Here is a 25,627-nt window from a genome sequence, read left to right as displayed (position 1 = left end):
TCAAAAACCATACAGCACAACTGCTGTGCTACAGTAGTTGGTAGAATACTGGATGGAATTCAGTGTTGCACTCTTATTAACCTTCCATCTGCACAAGCATTCCAGCTTGCCAGGTGGAATAATTGCCTGTCTCCTTCCCCTGCTTGTTGCTCTGGGGTTCTTCTGAATCCCCCCCAGCCTATTTCAAGGGGTAGGAGAGCAGAGGGGTAGGAGGGTAAAGCCACATTAATAATAAAAATACTAATTTTATTATTTAGACCCCACCCATCTGACTGAGTTTCCCCAGCAACTCTGGGTGGCTTACAGCTGAAGGCTTTGCACCAAAATGCCACTGGTGGGGTGCATTAGGTGAATTCCATCCCATATTTCTTATTGCAGCTGATCTAGCTGTTATCAATTCAGATTGGAATTTGTTCCAGTTCAGGGGAGCGGGGAGAGATTCAGACTGGTATTGTATTTAGCTCAGGTTTAGTTCCTGAGATTATTTAAATGACTATTCCTAAAATGTTGTTTTGAATGCATTTCCATTGTTTATCAATAATCTATGCAAAGATGAAAGGGTTAAATCCTATACTTTAAATTTATGGGCAAGTGTCAACCACTGTTTCAGCTCAGCGCAGTCACTTCTTCCCTGAAATACCGTAGTGGGGCTGATCTGGAGCAGCTATATGTTTTGGCACCTGCTGCTGATGTCAGATGTGGAGGCCAAGGACTCAGAGACCAACCTGAAGACTGGCGAAGAGATGAGGAACAGCAGACTGGTGTGAACGGGGAGACAGATTCACCAAGAGGCAGCCAGTTGAAAAGGCCAGAATCGAGAGAGGGAGCAGGGGAAGAGAGGCTGTCCGGACAGGATAGAGCAAAAGACACATCACGAAGGAGAGAGAGTTGCACCGAAAAGGGAGAGACTGCAGAAGCTTTGGAAAGAGCCAGGCAAGGTCAGAGAGGACAGCTCCAGGAAGGAGGTAGGGTCAAAGGAACTGGGAGAAAAAAGACTGAGGGAGGGGAGAGATCCGAGCCTATTGAAAAGGGGAGAGGGCATACTAGAGGAAGAGAAAAGCCCAGGGGGAGTATAAAGTCAATGGCCAGTGGAGAAAATATATAGGCCTACTAAGAATCTACGATTAGAAGCCAGCTGGTATTGACATAGGACTTGCACCATATGGAGGGTCACGTTCCTCAACCCTTAAACAAGGATTAGTGCCATGGTCAAAGGGAGCAGCAGGCTTTGGGCACAGCTGGGTTGGTGGAGCATCAGAAAAGAGGCATCACATAGGAGCACGCAAAGCTCAGGCTCACAGCAGCGAGATCTTGTCACTTACACTAAATCATAGTTCAATGCAGGAATGGGGAACCTTTTTCAGCCTGAGGTCCACGCTCACTTTTGGGCAATATTGCAGGGGACAAGTACCAGTATCTGATGGGGCCAGATACAAAAGTGGGAGGAGAAATGCATGCAAATTTACTTTTGTGCAGTAGGCTAGTTTCTACCCAAACACTTATCTGTCTTCCATTTATGCAAGAAAGAGACGTTATCGGAGGCAGAAACACTTGGTTTGAAGCAGAGGCAGTAGAGGTGTGTGAGGCAGTAGAGGTGTGTGGCTTGGGAGGCGGAACAGGCTGCAGAGAATCCTAGGACCAAAGAGATAAGCTTGGTGGACCACATTCACATAGAGTTCTGAGATTCCCAACAATTGGTTTAGTGCAAACTCTCCCAGTGGAACAAGCGGAAGTATGATGTCTTCTGCAGAAGTACGATCTATGTGTTTGGTTCTTAATTTACGGAACGTTGCAAGATTGTGGTGGTACATTTTCAGTTATCCAATTGGCTTGTTGGCCTTTCATAAGGGACCAGCTCCATGGACTGCTCCATGTAACTGCTCCAGAATCTAAAGAACTGCACAATAACTTCCACATGTCCAACTGTGAAACAGTAATTGCTGTTTTAATATTTTTCTCATTATTCAAGAGAGTACAATGACTCATACAAAAATGACTCGTGTTTTAGAGTGTGTGGGCATAGGCAGGTTGCTGAACCATTGCTCAAGATCCATTGGTTCTCTGACCTACAAACTTGGATTAGCATATCTAATCCCTTCTTGTACAAACCAAAGGAAGCTTTTATTGCAGTTCCCTCTATGGACATTTGTCATAACAATAGCTAACGGCTGCTGAGGAAATTAAGGAAATGTTCCACAGTTGTTTGTGACATGGCATGGATGTGTGTGTAAGTCAAGAAAGAAAAGTTTAAAAGTCCCTCCAGGTGCTGTGTATTCAAATCCTCTTGGATTCTGGTCAATAAATGAAGGATAATTGTGGTGATAAACCACAGATCCCATTTTTAAAAAATATCTATACTTAAAAATTCAGTAATTCTTCTGAAAACAATAATGGCCAAATGAAGGGGTGGGGAACACTACCAGGCTTTGGCTTTCTGTAGAGTATGGTTTAATATGCAAATAGTAACTTGATTCTTGTAGCAAAAAGAAGAAGAAAAATCCTTCCAGTAGTACCTTAGAGACCAACTAAGTTTGTCATTGGTATGAGCTTTCGTGTGCATGCACACTTCTTCAGATTCTTGTAGTCTGATGTTTCCTAAGTATGATCCCATCTCTCCCACACATCATTTTGAAATGAATTGCAAGCAATTCTGTTTGAACATTGGAGCAACCAAATGCGTAGTGATGCAGATGGATGAAAATTATTGTCAGGCAGATTGCAACCCTTTTGTATTCTACATCCAACCAATTCATTCTATGCTGCTCTGAAATGAAAACAGATGCTTCTTATAGAACAGGGATGGGGAAAACTGTTGCCCTGCAGATGACTGGACTACAGTGACCACTGGCTGTGTTGACCAGGGCTGATCCAAGATGGAATCTAACAACATCTGGAGGGTACAGGCTCCCCAGCCCTGTTATAGCACCTAGTATAATAATAACTTAATTTTTCTCTGCACTTTTCACATATCATTTCTTATCCTGTGTCTCATTATTATTTTAGATCTGCCATATTTGAGATGCTCATTGAATCAAACCAATAAGCATTACATGTGCTTATATATTCATTCCAGCTGTGGTACAAGTCCTTGTGAAAGCTAATTCAAAATGGTGGTGGTGGTGGGGAGTTTGCTAAGGGCCTTTCTTGGTTTTAACTTCTTATCAACCCAGCAAAACATACTTTTACCTCTTGGTGCCACTGCTTTGTGCTTTTTACTCTGGTCTGGTTATGTTTCCAAGCACTACAGACAAGACTGAAGGCATACATTTCATGCTGAGCAATATGATTTAATAGTTGTGATGACACAAATTCACTGCTGTGCTTTGCTTATTACTTTCTCTCCCAAATTTTCATCTTGAGTTTTATACAACAGGATCACCTTATTAAAACCATTTCTTTTACTGGCAAGCAAGCCATGTGTACCTTCTGCCAAAGCTCGCTAAATAAAACAGCTGGAAAGTATTGAAGCAGAATACATGCATAAATATATCATAATTATATATCATAATTTGCTACTAGCAATTGTGAGCACACTAACAGATAGAGTAGACCATAGCTAAAATTAATTAAAAAATGCATTCTTCTCGAAGTTGGTCTTTTCAGGTTCCAAGCTTAGCCTAGTTTATCAGTAATGTGGTTGCCTCTTAAAAATGAACCCACGTGGATATAGCTTCAATCCGAGTACTGTGGGTATAGTTGCAAGCTGTGTCAATCAGCTCTCCACAAGGAGGCACCAGTTTCAGCCATACTACAGCAATCTTTGGCATGTTGTTGTACTGTAACCTCAATCATCTGTTGTTTACAACACTTGTTGGCATCTTTTAGGAATTCTTAGCACAAACCCTTGATATATTTAGGTTCCTGCTGCCCCCAGAACGGTTTGATGAGATTTTTGTGTGTGTAACCTACTTTTTCCATTCCATGTGAGCACACTGCATTGTGCTGGACATTTGAGAAGGCAGGCGTATCAATCAGTAATGATGGCTGATTCACACAAGTTGACTTGGTGAATGGCTGTCCCCTTTTCTTTTGCATCCCGGATTGCGGAGTGCATGTGCCAAGCTCGTTGTGCAAGCCAATTGTATTGAAATTTCATGCGAGCCTTTTCACCCAGGAGTATGTCTGCCTGCATTTTGCAGAGGATTTTGGGGTGCATTTGTGGGGAACTAGTGTGGTTTGTGGAGCTTACTGATAGCCCTGCATGAATTTAATGTGCACCACAGAATTCAGCATAACTGTTTCCCAATCACAACTATTCCCCATGCTGATGGGGCTTTGAGGAGCAACAGGGCCACTTCTGCATCCACAGCTGTACTGCTCACAATGAGCATTTTGGAAGGTTGGGGAGGATCTGGGTCTGATGCTGTATTGTTTTTAAATGCTGTATTGTTTTTAACACTTGATTGGGAGCCGCCCAGAGTGGCTGGGGAAACTCAGATAGATGGGCGGGGTATAAATATATTATTATTATTATTATTATTATTATTATTATTATTATTATTAAGCAGCTTGGGATCCAATGGATCCTGGGTTTATTAGCTGTTGCATAATATTATTTACAACATAACTGCCTCTCCTAATATGACCAGCTAATAATAACATCAATATTAATGGAATCTCTGTACTGTTATGCAGTATGTAATATATTCCAGGAATGCCTTTTGGTTGTGCCTTTAAACTCTTGATCCAGTGCCCATTGATATTTTAAATTGAATGTGCCCAGCAGATTATGTTTCACTTCAGACTGATGCCATGTGGAATGATATCAAAATCAAGATGCTTACAAGATCTTTTCCTACTGAAGTATGGAAATTATATGCCACATTTTTAATATGAGCATGTGCACTCCTAGTGCTAAATGTTTTTTGCTGTGTACTGTATAAGGCAATGAAAAAAATCATTTTTTTAAAAAATCTTCTCTGTCTGTTACTTCACTAACCTGTTGACCTGCTGGCTAGACTGTCAGTAGATTTAGTGAGGAATGATTAAAACAGTATATTTTATCTGACTTTTTTTCAAATTCTTAAAAATATATCATGATTATATTTTAACTACAGGGTTTCACAATTATTCTTTGTATACATGTATTTGTTACATTTTGTAGAAGTGTAATAGAAATGCATGAATACACTACAGATAGACTACTTTTAACTTTCACTTGCTTTTGAGCAAGGCGTTCTGTCAGTTCTGTAAGTGAGCTATAAATCTCTAATAGAAGCCTTAACTGTTGTAAAGAGTAGAAATTGAGGATATATTTGATTTTGTTTTGCATTTTAATGAGAAACTAATTCACACTTCTCAAACCATTCCCCAAACCAAAATTACATTTGCACACACCCAAATTCTACAGTGAAGTTATCCAACCAATATAAATGTATTGGGGAAATCTGCATAAATTTGCATATATTAGGGGAAGAATATCCCAAAACGCTTTATATATGGGGAAATTGCTTGTAAAAATGTGTATATTAGTCAACAATGCATACGAACATGTGTTTAGTAGGATAAATTTACACGAAAAGGCAGATTTCCCCCCAAGAAAATTGGGGGGGGGGAAACCTGTGTGGAAATGTGCAGCAGTATATTTAAGACTAGAAAAATGAGAAACTTAGAGAAATGAAATTGACAAATTCTTTCATCCCTAGCAGAGGCATATGAAATCTATAGCCCTCCAGATGTTGTTTGGCTTCAAATTCCATCCAACATGGCCAGATGTCAGGGATGTTGGGAGCTGGAGGACATCATCTTGAGGGCCACAGCTTTCCCATCCCTGAAGTAGAGCTCTGTATCCTAATCTCCATATCTTGGGGCAGAGAATTTCATAAGTTAAATATGCATGACAGGGCCAGTACCAGACTGTGGGAGCATAATTTGGCTGCTGCTCCCTTGCTCCTCCTAGCTGTGGACAGCAGCATCCTCGTCTCGACCCATTATTAAATAACATAAACCATAAAAACCATAAAACATCGGGCACTGCAAATATGATAAACCATGGTCGTGTCTCCTAAAAATTATTTGTTGCATATGATTGAATAGCAGGGTGCTCTCAGGTAGAATGTGCCAGCTTAAATGTCCAAATCACCTTTGCAACTGACCACTATTTTATCTAGTTCTTTTCTCCTGATCTTCTTAGCTGCCAACGCATATAGTGCTACTTTATAAGTTACGAAGTAATCAGTATCACTCAGCAGCCATTTCACCCTTTCCACCCTGTTCGAGTGTGTTCTGTTCGTAAACAGGGGTTTTATAATTTGGTCTCTTGGTTCTATATATAGCGGGCATTGCAATAAATAGTGGTACAGATCCTGAAGCTGAGGCTCCAATACTTTGGCCACCTCATGAGAAGAGAATACTCCCTGGAAAAGACCCTGATGCTGGGAAAGATTGAGGGCACAAAGAGAAGGGGACGGCAGAGGACAAGATGGTTGGACAGTGTTCTCGAAGCTACCAGCATGAGTTTGACCAAACTGCGGGAGGCAGTGGAAGACAGGAGTGCCTGGCGTGCTCTGGTCCATGGGGTCACAAAGAGTTGGACATGACTAAATGACTAAACAACAACAGGTCCTCTACACAAGGTTGCCCACACAAAGTCTCTCCTTGTACTGTACTTTGCCATACCGACCATCCACCACCGCTGAGTGCATCAATTGGAATCGTAGTTCTGTAGAAGCGATTCTTAGTGCAGCAAGTGGAAGCTTTGTCAGATATCTAGCTTGGATGTGCTGCATTTTGATAAGTGGGAACCATAATGAACTTTTGGTAGCGGCAATTGTGGTTAAATCCCTTTCATTATTAGATGGATAGATAGATAAATGATAGATAGATAGATAGATAGATAGATAGATAGATAGATTTATATACAGCCGTTCATCTGAAGATCACAGCATGGAAGCCACTGCCCACATTCCTTTTCCTCCTCTCCAACACCATGGTGATGATTCTCTGGTACCTTGGCTCTGAGAAAGGACCACAGGCCCTTCATCAAAGCTAGACATTTGATCTTAGGGAGACAGTTAAAAGGCTGAACTGCTGGTTGATAGCTGTGATGGACTGGAGGGGCAGAACAAGTTGAAACTTAAACCTGGCAAAACAGAAGTACTGCTAGTGAGTAGACAATCTGTCTTATACAGCCTGATTGGAAGAGAGTTGGATTCCCTATGATTAGGTGTGTAGTTTGGGGATGCTCCTTGATCCACCGCTCTTGCCAGATGTGCAGGTGGCAAGGGGTGCCTTTCCCCAGGTTTGGCTGGTTGGTCAAACACGACCATTGCCTGAGAAAGTCAGGTCTTGCCATGGTCATTCCCTAGTGAGCCCTAGGGACTTCAGATTGGTCTATTATAATGCTTTGTATGTGAGGCCACCCTTGAAAAACTGTTTGGAAATTGCAGTGAGTAGGAAATGCTGGAATCAGAATGATAACGAGTACTAGGCAATTTGATTCCATCAACCTGGTTCTGCATCAGGCCCAGACCTTGGTAATCAGGCCCTTGTGCTCCCTTCCCAAAGCCAGGTCGGTGAGGACTTTGGTAAGGAGGTGTGAGGGCTCTAGGACCCTGCCAGAGCCCCATGCCTCCTCCTGGAAGCAAATGCTTACTAGGTTTTAGAAAAGAGACGGGAAGGCTGGGTGGGGGACGGACTGGTTGAGTTGCCCTAAATCTGCTTCTGTCTGCATATTCCACAGTGATAGTTGATTTGTTTCCAGTCTCAATTCAAAGCACTAGTGTTAACTTTTAAAGCTTTACTTTTTTAAGGCATGGGTACCTTAAAGACCCTGTTTTCGAGGTTACCAGCATGAGTTTGACCAAACTGCGGGAGGCAGTGGAGGACAGAGGTGCCTGGCGTTCTCTGGTCCATGGGGTCATGAAGAGTCGGACACGACTAAACGACTAAACAACAACAACCTTAAAGACTGGCTTCTTCTGTGTGTTGCTCCCTGCGTGCTCTGAGAGTCATCTATGGCTCCACTCCAGGTCTCTCAACCTTATGAGGAGAGGCTGGTGACATCAGAGTGGAGGGTTTTTTCTGTAGTGATGCTCCCCTGGTAAGGAATGTCTTGCCAGATGAATTGTAGGCCCCATCACTATTCTGTTTTATATGACTAGTAAAGAAACAACTTTTTTAATGGGCCTTCAGCTGACCCTCCCCCCAGTTTATTTTGGTTTTTATTTTGATGACTCCTTTGGAATTGTTAAGTTTTTTGGTTAATCAACTTGAATTTGTGCTTAGGCTTAGGTTCAGCTTGGAGTTTGTTGTTTGTTTTATATTGCTCTATCATTTGTTTTGTCTGTCACCTTCAGTTTCCTTGGAAAATTAGGCAGTCTATAAGTTTCTTTTCAAGACTCATTTTTAAAAAAGTAAAAAGCTCTAAATGCTTGCCCTGACAGGGAGGGTGCTCCAACCCCTACCTCCATTTTGGCAGCTATTTTATGTACCTTTTCAAAGTCTTTTTGATATCATAGAATCATTGACTTCCCTTGATCTGGACATGATGCTTCTGTTGATGCAGCCTAAAATAGCATTAGCTTTTTTTGCTGCTGCATTACACCATTGACTCATGATAAGCTTGTGGTCCACTAAGACCCCTAGATCCTTTTCACCTGTACTACTAGTAAGCAAGGTGTTCCCCATCTTATATTTGTGTAGCTGTTTCTCCCTGCCTAAGTTCAGAACCTCACATTTGCCCCTATTTAAACTCTTATTGTTAGCTTGGGCCCAGTGCTGCAATCTGTTAAGGTCATCTTGAATCCCGTTTCTGCCTTCTATGACATTAGCTACCTTTCCTAGGCCTGACATATGGAATGTTCCAAGTATGCCTGATATTTTATGTAGACTGACAATTGTGTAAGTTGATAACCATAGCAGAGTGGAGCTTGTCACGTAGGCATAGTGGTATCTGCTGAAATGGTACATTGGTAATGCAACAGGTGATAAGAAAGAATGAATGAAAACTGCAGGCGCGATACTGCAGCAGAATGTAACCAATCACAGTGTGCTGCGCCATAAGTTATCTCTCGAGTCCCACCATTTTTTGGTGGACTGGGGATCCTGATGCAGCAGTAATAAATATTACCCTCCTGGGTGCTCTTCCTTTACGGATTGGTCTCAGTCTATTTGTAACAGTTGCATCTAAAAATGAAATTGGAAGTGTGGAGTTTTCCCACAAAAGTGTCATGTGCAAGTTTGATGAACATCTCCTCAATTCCTTTATGCAAGTCACTTATAAAGATGTTGAACAACAATGGGCCCAGGACAAAACCCTGTGGCACCCCACTTGCCACTTTCCCCCATGATTATCAGGAACCATTAGTAAGCACTCTTTAGGCATAGTCAACATATGACCTCAAACAGCCTTCCCTCCCTCAAAGGATCATCTTGTAGGTCAGAGAAATAGGAAAACAGAAGCAAGGCCAGGTAGTAGAAAGCAAGGCTGACTTTTTCTTTAGGGGTCTATTTGCAAAAAGTGCTTCCTGCCCCCACCATGCAAGGGAAGTGAGGGACCCCAGAACAAAAATAGGGAACAACTTCTAAAGACTTTAGAAATAGTCCAGCCCCTTACCCAAAGAACACCCAAAATGTAATACATGGAAATGGGTTGTACATGGAAATGCTCCATTATGTTTCTGCAACATATTTACAAGTCTGTCACTCAGAAATTTGAATAAGGCATGCTAATTGCTTTCCCAGGCTTGCTGGAGCCTTCTGTTGAATTGGTGAACACCTTGGGGTCAGAGCTAGTTGACAAAGATTGGCCCTTATTCAAATACATTATTCACTTTTGATGGGTCTTCCTGAGTGATTTGCAAGTGTAAAGCTTTGTTGTGGAGGAATGATGTTATCAAGAACTTCCTGCTACCTGTTCGGAGGGGTCTCAGAGTTAAACTGGAGGCTCACTCTTGCTCTGTGTATTTGCCTGGTTCATGTTTTATCTGTACAACTATTTCAAGGCACATTTATCTACATGTACCCCAATTTTGTGTAACAGGATCTTTTACTCCCAAAATGCATTACTGTTCTTATACAACTTATTTTGAGCAGCAACATGGTAAGTGAAGTTCATTCTCTTAGTTGGAGATGCTTCTAGAGTCTGCAGGATCCTTGTCTCTCTGGCTATTATGGAACCCAAGGTAAACCGGTTTAGATGGGTACCTAGTTACGCAAGCTTTATGCCAGAGGTTTTCCTCTTCCTATCACTTAATTGGGGCAAGACTTTCTCTTTTTAAAGGAAGCTTTCTTATCTTTAATAGCTTCCTTTATCCTGTTAGCCCACACACAGACATCCTATTAGAACTGTTTGCATCTTTCACAATTTTTGGTTCATATTTTATCTGAGCATTTGTCATAGTGGTTTTCAATAACCATCATCCTGACTTCCTGAAATGAAGCCATGTTTTGCTTTGAATCTCATTTAAGATTATGGTGCAACTGTAGACTAAGATACATTTGATAGTTTAAGAGAGATTTTCTGCACCACTTTTGATTTTCAGGCTACTCATATTTTGTTAAATCTATTCACATGATCATTCACCAGAGTTCAAAGAAACATTGTCCAGTTTTGAAGTCACATTCTCTTGTGTTGTCTTGAGTGTGCAAGCAGAAGAAATGGGAACCATTTGCTTCTAGATCTAAAGTGACTGATTTGTTATTACATCCCAACAAGGAAAATTGTGGTTAGCCTGAACTATGGTTTATTGAAATAAACCTATATCAAAGTATGATTTCTGAACCTGGCTTGTTCCAATAAACTAAAGTTTAAACTAACAGAGAAATCATGAAATGTTAGTAACTAGTTCTGAGAGAACTTCATTCTTTATGAACAATTGGTTTTCTGAACTGCTGAGGAAACAGTGAAGTCCTCCTGTTCTCTATCACCTTCTGTCAACAATGACAACAACTTACTTATACCCTGCCCATCTGACCGGGTTGCCCCAGGCACTTTGGGTGGCTTCCAATGTAATAAAAACACAGTAAAACCTCAAACATTAAAAATTTCCCAATATAGGACTGCCTTCAGATGTCTTTGGAAGGTTGTGTAGTTGTTTATTTGTTTGATGTCCCGTGGGAGGTTGTTCCACAGGGCAGGTGCCACTACAGAGAAGACCCTCTGCCTGGTTCCCCGTAACTTCACTTCCCACAGTGAGGGAACCTCCAGAAGGGCTTGGAACTGAACCACAGTGTCTGGGCTGAATAATGGGGGTGGAGACTCTCCTTCAGGTATACTTTATGTATATTATTGAAACATCTATTTCCTGCAAGAAAAAAAAGAGGAAAAACCTGAAATCTGGGGAGGAAAAAATGCAGTAGTGGATTATCTGAGCCTTAAATTTTTACTTAATTTTGTGTGAAAATACATCCTGAGTCTTGAACAAAGGGCATTATAAAATCATCGGGGAAGAAAGATTTTACATGCATGGAGCAGAAGCAGGGCAGAAGCAAATATAATTTTAGTGCTGCCAGCCTCAATCAGCCATAAGCAGAGGTCTAGTCTAGTGTCTAGAAAGGCAGATAATTTAAGGAGCCTACGAAACAGATAATTAAAGCAAGGAGACCAATATACCCTACAGGGAGTGCCACATATCCCCCCACCCAGCATAATTGGAAATTCTGACCTGGGGGAAATATTCCTTCCATTTTGCAATGAACAAATTGCTTTTATAGAATTGTCCAATGACTTCTGCTTCTTCTGAGCTTCAAAAACAAGCAGTAATTCTAGCACCGGCAGATACCTTGCTGAATGAGTGATGCACATGGCTTGCTTCTCCTAGATTCACTTATAAAGTACAGAACTCTGAAGATCATAGGTCAGTTTGGGAGTCAACACATTAAGACTGACACATAAGCACTTTCCCATGTCTTTGAAGTGTAACATGAGAAATGCTTTTCACTAACTGGAGGCTTGCGTTCATCGTCTGATGTTACATTAAAGAATACACCCTCAGTCTTAATACAACTATGCAGTGACAGCCTGGTTCTCCAGCACCATTTCTGCTGAGTGCTGCCTTTGCGGCCATAGTTTTGCATTAATATATTCCCTCCCCCTTCCAAGTAATATTCTATACAGATTTTAATGCAATCATCATGGTTCAAATCAATACAGTTTGCACTATGAGAGAAGAGCGAAAGTAATTTACAAGAGGACTCCAGCTTCCTACAGGAAGATTGAAAAAGGCATTTTCTGTTCCTGCATACTGTAATTTATTTTGGGGGAGCAAGAACAGTTTAATTCATGCTAGTAGCAAATACTGCTGCATTAACATAGTGTTATCAGCAGTGTAACAAACAGTGCCTGAGCAATGAGGTCAGCTTCTGAGGCACTCAGTATGTCACTGTACCTCTCTGTTGTTGCACCAAGCTTACGGAATGCCCTTCCAGAGAAGTTCTGTGTGGCCCCAGCTATATTTGCTTTTGGGTAGATATTAAAATGTAGCACATAAAGAGATATGTGTTTTTACTAACAGTCTGCTGGAGGCTATTTTTTATTTTTTGAATTCCTGACTTATTGCTGATGGCTCCTAAATTGTTTGTTTTAATATTTGTAATTGTTTTATTGTTGATGAGGTTTATATTGTTACGTGCTTTGAGTATTTTTTAAAAAAACAAAGAAGTGTGACAAGTGGTCAGGCATATATCCAAACAACAGAGATTTGTCCAGATGATGCACTCACATCTGCGAGATGTGTTGATGGTCACAAGGTTGGGTCTTGGGGGAAAGATGAAACAGCTATCAGCTGTGATTTGTCAATAGAACCTCAATGTATGGAGACTGTGTGTGTTTGTAAGAATGTAAGATGCAGGGGACAAAGAAGCGATGAAGGATATACCTTTTATGACCTCCTTGTAGTGCCCAGAGATATTGTCCAGAATGCTAGACCAGATGGACCTTTGATCGAGCACCACTCTCTCTAATAACAAACATAGGTGGTTGAGTGCAGATGGGATTTTAGCCAAAATAGGGCCATTGAAAAACAAATGCGAGGTCTCTGGATGCTGTAGTGAACTCCAAAAGTACACAGAAATACAAAATGTTTGCTAAACCTCACAAAGGGAATGCTCCTCCCAAAACAGCCCAGTGCAGTCTGAGCATGCTTAGTAGCCTCTAGGACAGGCTTCCTCAACCTCGGCCCTCCAGATGTTTTTGGCCTACTACTCCCATGATCCCTAGCTAGCATGACCATCGGTCAGGGATGATGGGAATTGTAGTCTCAAAACATCTGGAGAGAACCCAAGTAGAGACTTAATATCACAAAACACACAGCAAAGATAATCCTGGAAATATAGGCTGTAATCCCTTTAAAATGTGCCCTTCCAGTGAGTCCCAAAATATCCATTTTAAAAGCTCTTTCCAAGCTATGCCACATACTAGTTTCAGAATCCAAGCTGGTCTTAAACAAAATAAGGCTTTTTAAGACCTTGCTCAGAACTCCTCTTATAGTGAAATCCACATATATTTTTTTTTGGGGGGGGGGGAGAGAGAGAGAGAGAGAGAGAGAGAACAAAGGCTTGGTAATCCAGTTCTTCTCAAGCTGAACGTGAGGACATAGGCTAAGCCTGGCAGGACAGTTTATGTTTTTAACCCCTTCATGCACTAATTAGATTAATACATGCTAGAGCTATATGAGGCTTGCACCCTACAAAACCAACACTATAATATGGCTCCATATGGGGTAGATAGAGAAGCATATAGCATTTTAAAATTTAATATTTTGCTGACAGCAAAATGAAAGCTTCTCCATTTCTCAGATAATACACATTATTTGTATAGGCGTGGGTGTATCTTTTATGATTGGTTCTAGCAAACAGCCAATAGGAATTTCAACCAGGCTGATTGGACAGAGGCAGCCAAAGGAGGAGCAAGGGGGCTGGGCTGAGGAAATAGAAGTGCTGGCCATCAGGGCTGGAGGGGGCAGAGCTTTGGTAACCATATACCACTGTGCCTATCATTTATTTGTCTGACAAATAAATTATTATTTTAATTTCTCTATTGCTGCGTTGAATATTTCATTCCAGCTAAGCGTTAACCACAAGCAGGTGCTACAAAAATACACTGTAAAGCTCAGTATGAAAAATCCAGAGGGTATATGACTTTTTGGAATCATGATATTAACTAGAATAGTTCCCCTTTAAAGTCAAATATTGTCTTTGGAAACATGCTTTCTCCCCATTATGACTTCATCAGTTCAGCACTGAGTTCACTTGATAAAAAGATCTTAATCTTTTATTTTTTCTAACCTACCTTTCTGCACAGTATTCAAGGTGGCTAATAATTCTATAATAATACAGCTTCTTAATTATATATTACATTATTCAAATAATAACTCCCAAGCTCTGCCCAGCATTTCAGAGCATTCTGCAATTCAACTGTGTCAGTAAAATAACTCCACACATTGTGGCATGTAATAACCCTCCTGCTGAAGGTAATTTTTCTCAAGGTCATAAATATACTGCCATTCTCTGGTCCAAATACAAAATTTGCTTATATCTATGTGCCACTGGAGGGCAGTGTGGATCTCTAGGAAGAGTAAGGAATTGGAGGCAGCCTGGGTATGAAATACAGTAAGATGGGAAGGAAAGAAAAGAAAAGGAAAAAGAAAAGGAAAGGAAAGGAAAGCACACTCAGAGTCACTGGTGCCTATAGTAATCCTGGGCCATTAGGTATGCAGCAGGCATATCTTTGCTGACATCCTGATTTCAAGTTACAGTTGTGTGAAATAGATGTAATGAGTGCTTTGCCACAAGCTGGGATTTTTGCATGCAGTCAACCCTGAAATGAGCTGAGGAATGACATGCTGAATAGCATCTTACGGTTTTGTCACATTTGAAATCTCATCTGAGAGAAGAAAACAGTCAGCCATGCATTTTAAGGCTGACATGAATCAGCGCTCAGTAACTTGACCAGGGACAGAAAAAGAGTTTCACTATCTTCTGTGCCTTAGTAGTGTTTTAATCACATCCCAAAATAATATATCTGTGACAATGCTTCCATGTTTATTGTGGGATCAGTGCTCCTCAGGCATGGAAGTTTCATGCACCATTGTTGTTGGCATCACAAAATAAATTTTAAAAATCCACATTTCATATGTATTTACCCTTTCTACAGAAAACCCCATTGCTGCTGTTTTTTTAATCTGTTGCCAATAATTATTAAGTCTCTGTCTGGAATATGAGTGGGGAACCTTTCGCCTTCCCAATGTTGCTTAATGGCAACTCCCATCAGCCCCAGCAAGCATGGCCAGTAGCCAGGGATGGAGTTGGTAGTTCAGCAACATCTGAATGGCCTTAGGTTCACCACACATGGTAGTCTAGAAGCCCCTTCTATTTTGAAGGGATCTCCTAGGGGCATATTGAGAATGTTACTATTTTTTTATTTGGGTAGGTTCTCAAGGATTTTTAGCCTCTTTATAGCGCCTAGTGAGAATAAAGGGAGATAATCTATAATTCATAGGCTACGTGACTCTTGCGTTTAATTTTTGTACAGTACTTGGAAATTCATATTTGAATATTTTAAAAGATGTAATTATGGCCATGTGCATACACTTTCCTGATAAAAAAATAGACTTGCACAACACATTCTCATGTTGTTTTTATGTGTATTTCCGTAATAGGAACCTGCTTCATAACATAACAGCATTAACAATATATTTAATTATATGGATTCAGACTTAGCCCCTGCTCCCCTCAGCAATGTGAAGAACTGCTATTGTTCATCATATTATTAACAGGCAGCAGTGTTCCTGCCAGATTTTGCAGGGATACCGGTAACCTTTTACCAAGTGGTAAATTGGCATTTGTGAAAGAACCCGTAATGATCAGTTTATTCTGACCAGCTCTTAAACAGAGCACAAATTCCTCACTAAATCTCTTCCACCTCCTGCCTTGTCTGTTTATAGCTTACTAACCCCTTGTGTCATCTCTTTGTATATATGTCTAATTTATCAGTTTCTTGTAGATTGTCAGCAGCCTGCTGCCTCCATACCGCCACACGGCTCACAACTAGCCAGGAGGCAAGACTGCCAGACTGTCAGGTAATACTTGGCTAACTCTTCTCTCTTCTCTTCTTGCTCTTCACTGCATGCTGTGGTCAGTCTGCCACGGACAACAGCCAAGCTTCCCACCCCATTTCTTTTCTATGCAGCTGTCACTCCTGACCCCCCCTCCATTCCATCCTTCCACTTCTTCGTTTCTACATGGCTTGTGTTTTTTTAAGAAAAGAAAAATCAAATATATATTTGATTTTTTGCATTAGTATGTGTGAATACCAACTGAGAGTCTAGCTGAAGCCTAGAAAGCTGAAAGGAAGAAGACTGCTGTCGTGGTCTGCAACAAGGACAATGTGTTTTAGGACAAGTTATCAGCATCCTTGAAATGTCCCTCAAAGCAGAACAATTCAGGGATGTCTCATGCACTCAGTTACACTAAAAGCTCTTGATTAACATCATTCATTTCATAAGCAACCTTTCAGAGAGAGTCTGGCCTTGTTACTGAGTAACAGTTAATGACAAAAACATGGAAGGAGAAGTTCCTGAGACAGCCTGACTTAATTTTATTAAATGACAAACAACCCCGGCCATAAGGCATTTTTTGGCCACTCAGCAAAGTTCTGTTTCTTTGCTGAGAAAAGGGTGTTACAATCTAAAATCTTTGAGAAAGTCCATGAGTAATGTGCTGCTGCCTTGCTATGATGGGCTAGGGTTGGATTTCTTATGAATTGCAAAATAATTAATTAAAGCTGGGTGTGTATGTTTTCTCATTGGGAGCCATTTCAGTCACAATGGGAGATTACTGGCCAAATTATAGGTGCTGTTTTGCAGTTGCCTGGCCTCTCACAAGACCTCTTTTCAGTGGTTACAATTTAAGACCCACAACTTCTGAAATGTTCAGAAAACAATGTAACTTGATTTCACCTTTCTCATCAAGTAAAATTGTGTAATCTGTAATGACAGCCTTGTGCCCTTCTCTGGAACCACCAACAAAAAACTAGCATCACAGGCTTCAGTCAGTTGGGAAATGGATGTAGTGAAATTAAGAAAAATGGATGCACTCTTATAAAAACACTAGAACTGCTGCTAGAAAGCTTAGCTAATTCATTTTTTTAGTGTTAATTGGTTCATTGAATCTACAATCCGTAGTTGGTCGGCTCAGAGTAAGAGCTCCTTCATCCATGATCTGATTGTGGAGGCCAATTTGGTCTGTTTCACTGAAACGTGGATGGATGAACAGGGGGGAGTTGGTCTCATCCAACTGTGCCCACCTAGGTACTCAGTGCAGCATCAAAGCAGACCTGAGGATCAGAGAGGGGGAGTTGCTGTGGTCTATAGAAATTCTTTCTCTTTGGGCTCTCTGTCCAGCCTCACTGCCCAGCAGTTTCGCTGACAGAGCTGGTCTCAGAGGCAGTGTTGAGGACTCCCAGACTGCTGTTTTGGGGGGACTTCAACATCCATGCTGAGGCAACTGGCTCTGGGGTGGCTCAGGACTTCATGACTGCCATGATGACCATGGGGCTGTCCCAGCATGTTATCATCCCAATGCATGTGGCAGGCCACACTCTGAACCTTGTTTTCACAACTGGACAGGAAGAGGGTGATCAGAAAGTAGAGAATATTTACATCAATCTCTTGTCATAATCAGATCACTTGCTGTTGAGATTTATGGTTTTAGCACCTTCTTCCCACTGCTGAGGCGGGGGACCTATAAGGACAGTCTGCCGCTGGAGGCTGATGAATTCATGGGCTTCCAGGTGGCTCTGGGGAGTTTTCTGGCTGCTATGACTGTCACTCCTGTTGAAGCCCTGACCGACCTCTGGAACATCCAAATGGCTAGGGCCGTTGATATGATCACCCCTGAATGACCTGTCCCACTTTGCTGAGCCTGCTTGGCTCCTTGATATACTCCAGAGCTTAGCGTGAGGAAACAAGCTGGGAGATGGTCTGAACATATGAGTGGAAAAAAAACTCCTGTCAAATGCAATGCTGAGGGCTCATCATCAAGCCTTCCTCGTGGCAGTAAAAGCAGCATAGAAGTCATGCATTGTATCTTTGTGTTGTCCAGCAGAGCTTTTCTGTGGGGTGGTGGTGGTAATAATAATAATAATAATAATAATAATAATAATAATAATAATAATAATTATTATTATTATTATTATTTATTTATACCCTGCCCATCTGGCTGGGTCCCCCCAGCCACTCTGGGTGGCTTCCAACAAAACACTAAAATACAATAACCTATTAAACATTAACAGCTGCCCTAAACAGGGCTGCCTTTAGATGTCTTCTAAACATTTGGTAGTTATTTTTCTCTTTGACATCTAGTGGGAGGGTGTTCCACGGGGCGGGCGCCACTACCAAGAAGGCCCTTTGCCTGGTTCCCTGTAACTTAGCTTCTCGCAGCGAGGGAACCGCCAGAAGGCCTTTGGTGCTGGACCTCAGTGTCCGGGCAGAACGATGGAGATGGAGACGCTCCTTCAGGTATACTGGACCAAGGCCGTTTAGGGCTTTAAAGGTCATGGGGTCTTTTACATTCTGGCCCCAAAGAGGTGACAGAATGAACAGTAACTTGCTGTGACTTGTTTGTAAAGCATTTAGAGGATAAAATTGCTTGTACCTACTGGGACATTAACATCACCTGTTTAGAGGTGTCCAGAGCCCTGTCTAGTTCTGTTACGTTGGAGCAGTTTCAGTTGGGAAGGCTTCCTGTTTGTAAAATACTCTCCCCAGGGAGGCTTGCCTGGCACCTTGCATTACAAACCGTTAGGTGCCAGGACAAAAATATTATTTTTCTTCCAGGCCTTTGGCTAAGTAAACTATGGCCTTTTAAACTGGGGGGGGGGGGCAGTTATTGTTTTTGTTTGGTACTACGTTATGTATTTTTGTGTTTTTATATTGTAAGCTATCCTGTGAGCCTTGCATGAAGAGTGGTATATAAATGTAATAAATAATAATAGTAATACTCAGACTTTTAAAACTTAAGATAATGTGTTTTCAGGATCCATCCTGTGGCTGCAATTTATCTTAACTGCTTTTAATGTTGAATTTTAAATTGTTGTAACCCACCTGGCACCTGCTGGTAACAGATGATGATGCTGATGATAATCGGCATAGCAAGAGTGCACAGAGACTTGGTGATATATTAATCATTTCCCCCCTTTTTTATTTTCAGTCCTGATGTAGCTCTTCCAGAAGAACAGCCACATTCCAGCTCTCAGTGTGCTCCCATCAGCTGTCTACCTAAGCCTCCTCCTTAAGCCTAATCTTCATATGCAACCTAAGAGTCGGGGGGCAGGGAAGCCCCCACAAAGAAACTGAGTCGGGGTTCTCACAGCAAAGGTACAGTTTGCGCCGAAGGAACCATTAGGCATTGCTGCCTTTTTGCTGCATTGATGAGTCCGGACACATATCTATGGTCTTGAAACAACTGAGGATGTATGGAAGAGCACAAAGTACAGTGCCCGAACTGTTCAAGAAGATCATTTAAGGTTCCTCTGGTTACATCCAGATAATCACGGCTACAGTTTGGATGTCAAAATATGTTTGTCCCAGCCATTTGGCTTGTACTGCTAATATGCTGGGAAGTTAAAATTACTGAAACAAAACAAAGAAAATGTGTTACAAACCTGATTTTGACAGTTGAGCCACAGCCACAACTCTAGTTTTTCTTTATGTGGATTAAAGGGTGTTAAATATCTTTGTTTTCATTTTATCATATTTGCACCATGAGTTTATTAGAAATACAGTCCATGCCGTGTGAATGTTTTCCTTCTGGGTTGTTTTTGTTTTTTTAAGTGACGCAGAAATAGTTTACCTAGGGAATGATTCCCCCCAGTTAGGGTTTTTGTTTTGTAACTGAGGATTGTTCACTTGGCCAAAGTGTGTGGCCTGGTGTTCTCTTTTTCTTAATTGCACAAAAAATGTTGAAAGTGTGTTGAATTGGAATGTGAACTTTGGGGGCATTGCAGAAAAAGCTGGATGTACCTAAATCCCGTTGAAATAAATAGGCACACGGTGAAGCACATGAAACCCACCAACACCAACAGAATTCAGGCAGGTCTAACTTTTCCTGTATTGTGCCCATTGACTTGTACTTTTCTGCTGCACTGGTATTGTTTACGCACTTATTTTATAACTAATATGATATTAGCTGCTGGTTGTTGTTTTAATATTTCACTAGGATCAGATTAAGCCGAAAATGGGTTTTAGTGAACAGTGCATTTAATAATTCTTTCCTTGTGGTTAACTTTTGTGTTTTGGGGAGGTGCTTGTTTTGTTTTAGGGACTTCCCTCGCTCCTTTTTTGCATTTCAGATAAGCTGATGACTTGGTGCTGCTCATTTTTCTGTTTGGTATCTGGACAAAAAAAAAAAAAGGAAAAGGAAATGAACTTGAAGTAAACATGCTGTGTTATATTATAACTGAAATGTTCAGGATGTTCTTCACTTGCTGCTCCCAAGTTCAGTGTTAACCAGGTTAAAGCCTTCCCTTGGCAAAATAAAGTCAAGGAAAAGAGAAGAGGTAACCAAATGTAACAAAAAATAGTACATTTCCAGCTGCACTGGGTGGTGAATTTAGCTGTGCAGGTGGGATTGATGTCTTGGACTGAAGATAATTGTTTTAAATTATTGCTCTAGTGCATTTTTTTTCCTTGCCAAAACCCCCAGCTACTATAAAGATCTATCTCATTGTCAGTTTGATGACAAATACTCAGGTGACACACAGGAAGCAGATTCTGTTCCTGCACTGCACAGCGTTCCCACTCTAAGAATCTCTCCTTTAACAAATGTTTTGAGGAGCAGTGAGTATAGAAGAAAACCAAGAATATTCAGATTTATTTTGCACATTGCCTGGCAGCAAGTCAGACTGCTGACTAGTCTTAGAGTCATCACTTTTATCCGTCTGTTGCATTCCCCAGATACAATTCTACCCATCCTTGCTAATTAGCAGAATTCTTGCTCTCAAACAGGTAGCCTTAATACATTTTAAATAAGGCCTGGGCAGATTCACGTCTCTTTGTCTTTCCTACTCGTGCAGTGTTCATATGATCCACAAGGCATAAATGTGAAGATGTCCTGAACCATGCAGCAGCCTTGACATAAATCAAAGGCAGCTGGGATAATTTGGCCTAAGCCATCTGAATTTGAGAGAAAGAAAATGATACATTTATTACCAAAAAGAAAAATAAAGGGAGGACTTTAAGCCAAGGATAGTCTAGATGGCCAATCATTGTGCCTAACATTACAAAACCAGTAACCAAGGTGCTAAAAAACAGAATAGTCCTAAACAGCAATTCCTGTAATAGAATCACAACAGAACAGCTGAGCTTTTGTAATGGATTAGAGATTCAGAGTCAGAGGTAAAAAGTAATTTAGCAGTGGAATCTACAAGCCACATGAAAGCAACATATTTTGATCCTTAAGGGCAAATATGTGGTACTGTGGGGACTTAATTAAATGGCTTGTGACTGATAGTCAAACTCGTATGTAAGTCTGCTGTTAGAAACCTAACAGTGCTTTTTTATCCTTTTTGTTTCCATGTTCCTTATCTTGTGATATGTTTAACATTTTAATGCTGTATCTTATCCTCATATTCTTATGTAACAAGTGAATGTCTTCAATTCTTTTATGTAAACAGCATCTAGGGCTGCCACCTCTAGCCTTAGATGGGGTTCTTTCATCAAATAAAGTCTAAAAACCTAATAAGTGGGGTGAAGGGAAACGAGCCTTGTGACAACTTAAGAGACAAACACATTTATTTTGGTGAAGGCTTACACCAAATGTTGCACCACAATGAACGTGCTCGCCTTTAAGGTTCTATGCGACTTTCTGTTGTTTTGCTGCAACATGGACTTAACACAGCTAACCTTCTTAAAGCTATTGCACAGGGGTCTGTGATTAAACTAAGTACCTACTAGTCTACTGACACGGGAATCTCGTTGAGGGGTAGAGGTGGCAACCTTGTTGGCATAATTTTGGCAAACACTGAAATGAGCCCTTACGTGGAGTTTGTTTTGTTTTTAAATTGGGTATGATCTACTCTAAATTATGCATGATGATTTCAGACAGAAAGAGATAGCTAAGGACATGCTTAAATCTCATTCACTGAAATCAATATGTCTTAAAAATGCTTAAAATTGGTTGGAGCATGCTCTTTATATCTAATTTTTTTTTATTAAGGATATGTTTCAGCTAGCCAATGTACCCCTCAGAATACTAGGGCTTGTTCAGATATGAAAACATGAGCGTTGCTGCTTAAGCAGCACTACTGCAACTGCCTCTTATTCTTACCAAACATCGTTTAGAACTACAAAGATATTCTTATTAAAATTATTCCAATGAAGTACATTAATGGCTGCAATCCTATGCATACTTAGCAGGGAATAAACCCTACTGAACAGAGACTTGAAAGTAAAAAATGCATAGGACTGCACTATTAAGCTTCTGCCCTAAGCACATTTGCTCTGACCTAAGTTCCACTGAACTCCAGGGAACATACTTCCAAGTAAATGTGTTGAGAATTTCAGTTTTTCTTTCTTATATTGCAGCTGGGGGTAGGGAGTTTATTCTTTTGAAATGTTTATTTCCAGAGCATTCAAAGTACCGAAAATTATAATTTTGGGTCGTATCAAATAATTATATTTGGAGAGTTTTAGGGAAAGAATTAAAAATTGAATGCAAAGATAATAGAGCTCCAATGCAGAGATGGTCATGAGTACCCCGCAAAGCGATGAGGTTACACCTTCCTATTTATATCAGAAGATGAGAATGCACCTGTGCACCCACACTCTGCAGATGCAAATGAGAGGTGGGGGGTTTGCTGTGGATTTGCACCCACCTCCATACATGTACCCTGGTTTATCTGGACATGAAAATATCCAGTGCTGACCTTCATTCATGGAAGGCAAATATACAGACCTGCATATTCCTCTCTGTGTGCAGTGCAGGTTAGTATGCACCACACGTTTCTGGAAGTAGAAAGCTGCTGCATTATGCCTGCAGCAATGGCTGGGTCATAATTATGTCAAGATTAATTACTAGAAACTCAAGATCTGAGTGCAAAAATGGTAGAATACCTACCAATAGTTCTCAGAAGGCCCCCTCAAAGCTATATATAACCCAAAGGGTAAGGTTTAGTCGCGAAAACCTACAAGTCTACGAGTGGAGTGGTTTCAAAACAAGTCAACACTTTGCTAACAAAACTTGCTTACCTGGATATTACTGGTATTAGTAACATTGGACCTTAAACTTAACTATGGCAGAGGAGTGGGACAAAAAATAACTATTGAGTAATCCTGTACTACTGAAGCCAGAAAGGGTTCAACCTGATATCTAATTTAACGAGGTTACAAATGATCCCTTTCTTGGTTGGTTCTTTTCATCTGGTGACTATTTGACTTTAAATTATGTTATTTCCTTTGTTTAGAAAGGCGTCCTTTATTTCAAAATTCCAGGTACTAAGGTACTTTAGAATCCAGGTACATTAGAAGCACAGCCATTTCCTTATTTATTTCTTGCTTTAAAAATAGCCTTTTTTCTTCCTTCAAGGTTTCTTTCAGTTGTTCATTTCTATACCTAAAAGGGACATATAGTATTCAGATTTTTTATTCCATATATTTATTTATTTTTTTGGTTCATATTCTGCATAAAAGAAAAAAAAAGAAAAGCAATTAATTGCATTCAGCCTTAAGGCAGAAATGCATCTAAATATGCAATATATTTAAAAGCTTGCATGATGTGATTTCATGTACCCTTTCCCATAACCCTGATGATGAAGCTGAATAATTCTTATTTCATGAGATAGTCTTTCCCGCTTACTGCATATTGGAAATGCACGTCCAATATAACCTTCATCAAGAGACGCACGGCTTAAATCCTCATTGCATTTTAATCTCTCTCCTGCAGAGCTCTTGATAATCCCCTCTATTAAATCTGAAGGTAACAAAGTGATAAATTGACAAGACACAAAGGAAAAAATATGTTGCTGCGAGTGGAGATAATTTGCTGTCAGACTCTGGAGGGATGGGGGCCTTGTGTTTCAATTAGTGTCTTGATATGAAGGTACATGTGCTGCTCATTATTATTATTATGCACTGATTGTTTTGATTTTTTGCAGCATAAACAGATTTTGTTTTTATTGCAACTTTGACTTTATTATTATATCTATTTTGGAGATTTGTCAGAAGTGTTTGGTACAAATGTTAGGTGAACAATCTTGCTAACCAGCTCTGGAGGGTGGGGGGTGGGGAGAGAAAGAAGAGTGATCTAGCTTTGAAAACTTATTTCTTCAGGGGTATGGCTTTGTGCACCATATCTTTGAATAGACCTAAGTACACCTCACTAGTTATAGACCTAGTGCTTCAAACCCTGTGGTTTGACTGTTAACGGGTTGATTAAATCAATCCTTTATAAGTAAAGAGAGAGAACCTTAAAATCCTGATGTTTTGTGATTTTGTAATCTATGAATGTTCCCCTTTGCATGAATATCCTTATCTAATTAACAACACGAAAGGACATACTGTGTTATACTGTATTCCAAATGGTTTTAAATAATGGTGCGGTTTGCATTAAAATACAATTTGTATACTGCTGTAAAAGTCGGCTGTTCCTAAACTAAATTGAAATTCTGTTGTAAAGCCTTTTTGAGGTTGAATGGAGTATTTCTAGATGGTGGAGGATACCAATAGATGTGCTAATTGACTTAAAGGTTGAATGTCAGAAACTTTTATTGTGTTGCAATTCTGATTTTAAGACAAGAATATTGACCAATTCTGGATTCCAAAACAACTTGTTTTGAAGGCTTTGAATTATTGCCATGTCAAACTCTCTCCCATCCCAGTCTTGAAACTGTAGACAATCCTAGATACATTGCTTCGTGAGGGAATCATGTGCTTGTACATGTGTGGTATTATCATGCAGGTTGAATGGTTGGGAAAATAAGACGCTCCAGAACTGAAGAAACTAAATTAGAAGCTAATATACTGATTCTTATATCATTATGTTCCGATTAAAATTATGGTGTAATGCATAACTATCCCAGTAAATAAACTGGCCATTTTTCGTTCCTTGAACTTTGTGCTGTATCTGTATTCTTTAGTATGTCACTGTGTGTTGCTGTGGTCTGTGTGTGCCCACACCTCCGATTCTCTGACGAAAGGAAGGAAACAGGACTCTGTCTGCAAAATCATCAGATGGCAGAATTATCCAGGATATCAAATTTTGCCTCACCCTGGTGAGAGAGCAGCAAACCCTTTTTAGATTTCTCTCTTGTGTGACAGTTATTAAAAGTTTCAGGCAATAAAACTACACAGCACACTGAATTATTGTATGCATCTTAGAATGCCTGTTTTTTTTTTAAAAAAAAGAATTGATTTGGTGCCTGAAATTTGTAAAGTAGGCAAAAGCCACACCTCTTTATTGGTGGTGCCAGGACACTACCAGTGAAAAAGCACTTGGAAGGCTTTCGGAAGATGACCTTGACATAAGACCACAGGGAAGAGGCACTCCTTCTGACATCTGGATCCCAAGCCATTTAGATATTTTAAGGTAAGTACCAGCACCTTGAAATCGCTCTGGAAATGAATACATAGCGATTTTTGTGTGTAATATGAATAAACCTGGCTGTTGTAGTTGAATTGTGGCAGATAAATTC

General features: G+C 40.4%; 1 protein-coding gene across 17 annotated transcripts in view; it reads left to right on the top strand.

Annotated features, from left to right (window-relative positions):
- Positions 1 to 25,046, top strand: part of BICD1 (BICD cargo adaptor 1) — a 132,442-nt gene extending 107,396 nt beyond the window's left edge. For 4 of the 17 annotated variants that reach the window (XM_081926853.1, XM_081926865.1, XM_081926867.1 and 1 more), the window contains 2 exons: positions 15,944 to 16,019; positions 19,150 to 25,046. In XM_081926853.1, coding sequence (XP_081782979.1) covers positions 15,944 to 16,019; positions 19,150 to 19,234 — 161 coding nt within the window. In that variant the 3' untranslated portion in view covers positions 19,235 to 25,046. Of the gene's footprint in view, positions 1 to 592; positions 966 to 15,933; positions 16,020 to 19,149 lie in introns of those variants that run through there. The other 13 variants (XM_081926856.1, XM_081926859.1, XM_081926866.1 and 10 more) reach the window with 11 other exon arrangements.
- The last annotated feature ends 581 nt before the right edge of the window (positions 25,047 to 25,627 follow it).

Source organism: Podarcis melisellensis (genome assembly GCF_964234715.1).
Source record: "Podarcis melisellensis genome assembly, chromosome: 10".
Classification (NCBI taxonomy): domain Eukaryota; kingdom Metazoa; phylum Chordata; class Lepidosauria; order Squamata; family Lacertidae; genus Podarcis; species Podarcis melisellensis.
The sequence above is the reverse complement of the archived record's forward strand: the minus strand, read 5'-3'. Positions and strand labels throughout refer to the sequence as shown.